The 8,111-nt window shown below is 40.7% G+C and overlaps 1 protein-coding gene across 1 annotated transcript in view; it reads right to left on the minus strand.

Annotated features, from left to right (window-relative positions):
- Positions 1-7,743, minus strand: part of MRPL44 (mitochondrial ribosomal protein L44) — a 37,740-nt gene extending 29,997 nt beyond the window's left edge. The window contains exons 1-3 of the mRNA XM_012445880.2: positions 7,502-7,743; positions 4,446-4,914; positions 214-392 (exon numbers count right to left, since the gene is read on the minus strand). Of these exons, the coding sequence (XP_012301303.2) occupies positions 214-392; positions 4,446-4,914; positions 7,502-7,680 (827 nt within the window). The 5' untranslated portion in view covers positions 7,681-7,743. The remainder of the gene's footprint in view (positions 1-213; positions 393-4,445; positions 4,915-7,501) is intronic.
- Between the last annotated feature and the right edge of the window lie 368 nt (positions 7,744-8,111).

The raw sequence follows: 8,111 nt of genomic DNA on the forward strand, positions 1-8,111 counted from the left end.
GATTCCTCTTAAGAATAACTAGCAGGAAAGGAAGTAGTAAATAGCCACAGGGAAGAGATTTTTTAAAAAATCTTTTAATGCAATTCAAATTAAGGAATTTGAAGAGATTATGTTAACATTCGTTATGGAATGTGAAGAGTCTGTTTTTAAGGCTTTGTGAGGAGTCTGTTTTTAGGATTTCCTCAAAGTTATAAAGATTAAAATTTCACTAACCAGTATAAGCCAACAAAATACAAAGGCAAAGCTGTGGTGCCGCCAGACTGCCTAGTAAGTCTTGATTCAGGAAGTGAAATATTCCTTTTCTTCAGTTCTTCTACCAATAGCCCCATGGGATTTATTATCTTCCACATCTCAAAGAGCTCTTTTCCAGTCATTTGAGTAATTAAGAAGTCCTGCATATAAAAATATAATTTATACATTTTAAGTAGTATAAAGAACATTAGGACCACAATTCAAAATACATTTTTTACACTTTTTAAATTAGAAAAGTAACAAAGTACATTTTTAACAGAAATTTAAAACTTAATGGGAAATGAAAGACAAAAATGTGCTATTCTCTTTCATTCCCATAGTTTTTACATAAATTTTATTACAAAAATCATAATTGGATTTTAAAAAAACTTGAAAGCCCGAGAAACCTATTTCAAACAGCACCAAAATGCCACAGAAGGCAGACTCCTTTTTTCTTGTTTGAGACAGGGCTTCACTCTGTTGCCTAGGCTACAGTGCAGAAGCCTGATCTCAAGTGCACTGAAGCCTCGACCTTCTGGGCTCAAGCAATCCTCCCAGCTCAGCCTCTTGAGCAGCTGAGACTACAGGTGCACACCACCATACCTGGCTAGTTTTTAAATTTTCTGTAGAGACAAGGTCTCCATAAGTTGCCCGGGCTGGTCTCAACTTCTGGCATCAAAGGATCCTCCTGCCTTGGCTTCTCAAAGCACTGGAATTACAGGCATTAGTCACCTCACCCTGTCCTATCTTGTAATTTAGAATTATATTCCTACAGGCAAGAAAAAAATTAAAGAATTGAGTTAACAAATAAAAAAAGTAATAACTTCTGGTAGAAACTCATGTAAAATGGCACTCAGATAACAATACTTCCTCCATTAATAATGTTTTTAAAACTCAGCCAGACACGGTAGCTCACACCTGTAATCTTGGCACTTTGGGAGGCCAAGGCAGGTAGATCACTTGAGGCCAGGAGTACAAGACTAGTCTGGCCAACATGGTGAAACTCTCTCACTACTAAAAACACAAAAATTAGCCGGGCAGGATGATGCATGCCTGTAAACCTAGCTACAAGGGAGACTAAGGCAGGAGAATCACTTGAACCAGGGAGGTGGAGGTTGCAGTGAGCCAGGATCGTGCCACCACTGCATTCTAGCCTGGGCAACACAGCAAGACTCGGTCTCAAAAAACAATAATAAAAAACAAAAAATAATTTTAAAAAATCATTTAATAATTTCACATAAACTGTCTTTTAAAACTGCAACATACTATTAATTATTTATATAACTAAGATAACTAAGAAATTATGAACATTCAAAGCAGGATTGATTTTGCCAGTAAAAAACATTATGTTGTATATAAATTAGGGAAGCAAACGTTAATTTTCACAGCAATTTACATATTCCAATTAACTTGTATCAACAAACATTAGTAATATGATAACAGGATGGATGGAGGCAGGAGAAAAGAAATTTAAAAAGATCCTTTAGTTCATGAAGTCGATTCATTACAACACTCCTCCACGCACATTAAGTGGATGAACACTTTCAGCTTCATTAATAAAAAATATTAGGCCAGACGTGGTGGCTGACACCTATAATCCCAGTATTTTGGGAGGCCAAGGTGGGAGGATCACTTGAGGTCAGGAGTTCAAGACCAGCCTGAACAACATAATGAGACCCCATCTCTACCAAAAAAAAATTAGCTGGACATGGTGGTGCATGCCTGTGGTCCCAGCTACTAGGGAGGCTGACGGGAAGATGGCTTGAGCCCAGGAAGTCGAGGCTGCAGTGAGCTGTGATTGCGTCACTGCACTCCAGCCTGGATACACTAGACAGAGTGAGATGCTGTCTCAAAAAAAAAAAGTATAAATCCGTTCTCAGTAGGGGATTTTGAAAGTTTTAAGGTACAGAGGTAGATATGCCTTATGGGATATGTATGTATACAAACATATACAAAAATCACTGACCTGCTATCTGTCACATGGAATAACCAAGTGTAAGGTAAGAAAACACAATTCTTTTCCATCACCTAAGATATTAGTAGGAATATAGAAAGAAAGCTCAATTTTTCTTAAGTGATTACCTTCTATTACTTCCTTTTCTTTTTTGTTATTTGCTTCTGGTCTTATTAATTTATTATTAAAACTTTCTAGTAGGGTGTGAGTCGAATACTCCAATCTTATCTCCCCAGAATAGGGAAGCAGTATGAAGAAATGATGTTTCTAAAATGTACATTTGATCATTAAAAACCTCTCACCTCCAGCTGTCTCGATACAAGAGCATCAAATACTTACCCATGGCTAAGAGTGCTATTTTAGTTTCCAGATGCAGACATCACCTGAAGAGCTAGTTAAAATATAGATTCCTAGGCCCTACTCCCAGAGATTACGTACTCTGAGGGGACACCTGAGAATTTGCATTTCTATCAAGTTCTCCAGCGATGCTAATACTGATGCCCAAACCACTCTCTGAGTAACACTGTTCGCTCTTCTGCACACTGGCTCTTAAAGGTCCAGAATCATCTCTGATCACTTCTCCAAATGCAATATAATCCAGCCACAAAAAATTAACTATAGTTCCCAAGAAGAAGCTCATCCTTGACACTGTCTTCCCAAAACATCCTTTTTAGGGGCAAAAATCTCTTCTATAAAACCCTTCCTAGCCTTACTAAAGTTGGTTGTCGCATCCTCTGAGTTCACTCTGCACCTTAACATCTCTCCGAAAGCACTTCCACAATCCATTCCATCTGACTAATGAGCTGTGAGTATGATCAAATTCTATTTAGACTGTGGCTCCAGAGCTCAGCACAGTGCCTGGCCCATAAGAAGGCACTCAACATTAAGTGGATGAACAAATGAAATAGGACAATCCAAACCTGTCAATTCTACTATGGGAGACATCAAAGCTCAACTTAGAAATAGATATTTGAATTAACTATGTTTCATAAGATCTTTACTTGGAACTGTTAAGAGGCATTAAAACATGGTAAATATTTCCAATATAGTTTCGTGACCACCTTGTAGAATTTCAAAACGGTCACCAAAATTGTTTAGAGTTTTAAAACTTCACAAAGCTTATAATAAAGAGACTAGAAATCAAAGAGAACTTTGTCAGAATTTCTATAGAAAAAAACTATCTTAACTGGGGGGAGAGAAGGAGAAAGGTCTTACCTGTCTGAAGTGTCAGTAAACACAGATATTCTGTAACAAAATTATCAAACTTGGTATCAAAACTAAACGAACAGATTCCAACAGCATGTGACGCTGGTTTAAAGACTGAATGTCAGTCTGATAGATGCCTAAATCAAGACTGTTTTTATGACTTAAAGTGATTGTGTAGGGCCAGGTGCAGTGGCTCATGCCTGTAATCCAAGGACTTTGGGAAGCTGAGGCAGGCAGATCACATAAGGTCAGGAGTTCAAAACCAGCCTGACCAACATGGAGAAACCCCATCTCTACTAAAAATGCAAAATTAGCCAGGCATGGTGGCGCATTCCTGTAATCCCAGCTACTCGGGTGGCTGAGGCAGGAGAATCGCTTGAACACAGGAGGCGGAGGTTGTGGTGAGCCGAGACTGCACCATTGCACTCCAGCCTGGGTAACAAGAGGGAAACAGCGTCTCAAAAAAAAAAAGTGGTTGTGTGGAATCTCTATTATCAAAAAGTGAACAAAACCTCATGCTTTCATCCAACAGCACAGGATAAAACTTCTCCCAGTTAATAAATTATAAAGGACAGTGGGCGTCAAGTTGTACCAATTACATAAGAATCTGAATTAGCTAAGCTACTAGCTAACAAAGAATTATACATGAGAGGGACTTGAAATCCAAGATTTCAACACTTGGAAGAGCAGAACAGCAGCTGGTACTGAAGCACAGGCCTCGGCATAGCGTCCTTTGACTTCACGCATTCACCAGACATCTACTGAGTATCTCTCATGCAGGCAGTATCCTTGGCCCTAAGGATGTAAACCTAAAGATGACATGGCTTGCGGTCCTTCAGAAATCACAACTCACAATTTAATACTCACTTCTGATGATATCCACAATAAGAGATACCTGGAATAATTAAGGCCCTTCCATAAAAAAGCTGTAGGTCTTTCTCAGTTTTTCTTGGGAGAAAAATTCACTTCCAAGGTGATATATCAAAGAAATGAATTACAAAAGAAAATTTTCCCTTCTGTCTAACTCAAACACGTGCAATTAATAATTACATACCCTGATGAAAAGTGCAGTCCTCTCGGGTCCACTGCTCTGTAGCAGGGCTCCAATAACCGCAAAGAAAGTCTGCTGTAATACAGTCGGGGGCACTGGGAATTCCTCACTCAGTGTTAACTGCTCCACAGCCAAGTTTCTAGCCACGTGACACACGACTTCCTCACCAGTGAGAAAGTCAACAAGACTTCTGATGCCTTCTTTGGGCAAGTCTGGGAACTCGTCTTCAAGAAATTGTGTGAGGCAAGTCTTTGAAAAAGCTGTCCCTTGTTCAGATAGTTCTTGATTATTTTTAAGATTCAGAAGAACAGCTTCTTTCTCTATCCCAAGCTGTTGGCGTTTGGCCTCCTCACTTCTAATATAGCAGCTATTAACAAATGCAGTTTTGAGAAGATCTAAGGAAAAGTTTTCATGTAACCGATGTCCAAAAGCTTGTATTTCTGCATGGTAATCCCAGTTGGGCTTCTCCGAACTGAAAATGTAAAGACAGTAAGAGATGGTAAAGAGAACAACCTGTTACTGTGATATAAAAATTTTTCACTGTGTTGTAATGTTATTAATTATATAAAGGAAATGAAAAAAGGTTAGACTTCTTTTTAATGCCAGGCTGATATTCTAAATGTTAAAACTGAAGTCAGATAAATACTAGCACTTCTTCGCTATATTCTACATAAACGATTGGATTAATTTTCCCTTTGATCCAACTGTCACATGAAATTGGTTCTTCAATATAAAAGAATAAGCCATTAGCCTAACTTCTAGGTTCCTTATTTCTACTCTAACCATGAAACTATGTTTTATACCTAAGTACAGAACACAAATGATAATTTCAGATTCAAGCCATAAACACTAGATACGTTATATTTACAGTCATCCCTCAATATCTGTGGGGGATTGGTTCCAAGGACTCTCCTGGATACCGAAATTCATGGATGCTCAAGTCTCATATAAATGGTGTAGTACAGGCATACTTCATTCATTTCATTGCACTTTGGTCTATTGTGCTTCGCAGATTTACTGCATATTCTTTTTACAAATTGAAGGTTTGTAACAATTCTGCATGTGCTCACTTTGTGTCTCTGTGTCAGCATTTTTTAGCAATAAAATATTTTAAATTAAGGTACATACATTGCTTTTTAGACAATACTACTGTACACCTTAAATAAACTACAGAATAGTATAAACATAACTTAAGTATGCACTGGGAAACTAAAAAAGTTATGTGACTCGTTTTATTGCCATGGTCTATATGCCCTGCAATATGTCTGAGGTACACCTCTATTTGCATATAACCTATGCACATCCCCCGCATACTTCAAGTCATCTCTGGATTACTTACATGTAACACAATGTAAGTGCTACATAAATAGCTGTTATCCTGTATTGGTTAGGGAATAGTGACAAGAAAAAAAGTCTACACATCTTCAGCACAGACAAAATCATTCTCCCTTCTCCCCAATATTTTTGATCTGCCATTGGGTGAATCCTCGGATGTGGAACACATAGATATGAAGGGCAACCTGTATTCTTTATTTTATTGGTTTAGGTTTTGGAAATATTCACTTAAGTTAGCAATTAAATAATCTATCAATATTACAAGTAGGTTAAAAGTTCATCATCATTTCCAAGAATGAACTAAAAAGTCTTAAAAAAAAAAAAGATAAACTCAAAATAAAACCCCTTTAAGAAACAAAGGTAAGCAAAGTATAAAAAGCTGGGTTGAAAGTCATAAGATATACATATAATACACATATGCCTATATAATCTATGCAATAGATCCATAAAGTTTCTTCCAACTTTGAGAGCCTAAAATACTTAACGTTATAATAAATAAGGGAATGTGAATTAAGGAGAGACGTTATTTTTTGCCATAATCTTCTCTGTTAGAAGACCGTTCCTACTGGTAGGGGTACAAAGTGGATTAACATTTTTTGAAGGACAATGTTAAAGTACTAATAGCTTTCAAAATTTCATACTATATATGCGTCCTCAAAGGTGAAGTAAAGATACATACTGTTACATAGGTTATAATGGCAATAATATGGAGCTCATAGGCCCAAAAACAGAGCCATAAAAAAGAGTGAGGTACATCTCTTTGCAATGCCATGACATGTCGAAGACACCTTATTAAAGAGAAAAAGCAAGATGCAAGAAGTTAAATTATGTAAAGTCTGATCTGATTTGGAGGTATAAAAACCTGTCTCTCTATGCTAAACCTGCTACCACAACGAGGCTAATTAGTGCTATGAGACCCCTCACTTCACTGCACTGTACTCCTGGGTCCCTTTTCCTAAAGGGAAAGTATTTCCCCGTCTCCATCACCCCTCTGGTCTCGCCCATGCATTCAAACAGGTGCCTGCCCTTCTAGAAATAAGGGACAGGGAGAGGGGAGAAGCTAGGGAAAGAGAACCTGGAGTCTGTGCCAGGGCTTTTGGGATTAAGTTCTTCATTCACTAAGGAAGGGATTGGGAACACAAAGGATGGGGGTAGGAAAGTTTGGGGCAACTGGTTGGAGGGAAAGTGAAGTTCAATGATGCTCTAGATTTTAAACCCCACATGTATCACTTTTTCTTAAATAAAGAAGCCTGGGACACAGTAGAAAAAAAAAAAGACTAATTAAGGCAAAAACCTAAAGCTAACTTATTTTCCTTTTACTCTAGACAGACTTCGGGTTGTAGATTCTTTTTCTTTTCTCCTTAATTTACCACGTTGTGGACTGCTTTCTTCTCTCTTGTCGGAATTCGCAGGCATTACAGATGGGGGCTTCAGCACCCAAGTCCACATAAGGAAGACCCTCCAGCCAGCCCCATTTCTCCCAATTTTCAGTAGATAAAATCCTAAGTGGGAATTTCAAAACGTAGGGGGCAGCCTGGAGCTCTACCGCCCGCGGCACAAATCCATTTTCTTTGCCTTAGGCCACGCGCCCAGCTCACGGGTGTCTCTATCGCAAAATTCCTAAGGCTCAACCCAGGGGCGCATCAGCCGCAGGCACGACACCGCGGAAAGGAAACCCAGTGTCTGCGACCGCCACCCTGACCCCTTCCCGAGGCGGCTCCTACCGGCGCACAGGCGGCGGCGGGCACCGCAGCAGGCGCCGACGCTCTAACTCCTTCTGGAAGCGGAAGGCGGCGCGGAATCCCTTCTTCACTCCCCGAACCGGAGGGACCAGCTTGGTGGCGGCTGGAACCAGGAGCGAGCGAGGCCCCTGCTGGAGCAGTCTTATCAGCCCTGACGCCATTGCAGGGGAGAAAGTGATGGAAAACGAAACGAAAGTAGTCGGAGCAGTGTCGCCGTAACACACTTCCCCCGGAACTGGGTACGCGGAGAGAGGGCGGAGGAGAAGACAGCTCCTGGGGCGGGGCGACTGTGAAAGGGCGGGAGCAAAGACAACCCCCAGGGCGGGGCGACTGAGAGAGGGCGGGGCGACTGAAAGGGGGCGGGCATAGACAGCCCGCGGTTGGGGGGCGACTGTGATAGGGCGGGGCAGAGACAACCCCCGGGGCGGGGCAACTGAGAGAGGGCGGGGGCGGAGACAGCTCCCGGGGCGGGGTGACTGGGGCCGCGTTGACACTGCGCGTGCGCTCGTTCTAGCGTCCTTCGAGTTACTTTTCAGTGATCAGGGCTTGAGGGCGTTGGGGTCTCAAAGTTTTTGGGAGAAGCTGCTTCATC

This window comes from Aotus nancymaae, unplaced genomic scaffold (genome assembly GCF_030222135.1).
Source record: "Aotus nancymaae isolate 86718 unplaced genomic scaffold, 86718_ANA_hifiasm-v0.15.2.pri h1tg000008l, whole genome shotgun sequence".
Taxonomy (NCBI): domain Eukaryota; kingdom Metazoa; phylum Chordata; class Mammalia; order Primates; family Aotidae; genus Aotus; species Aotus nancymaae.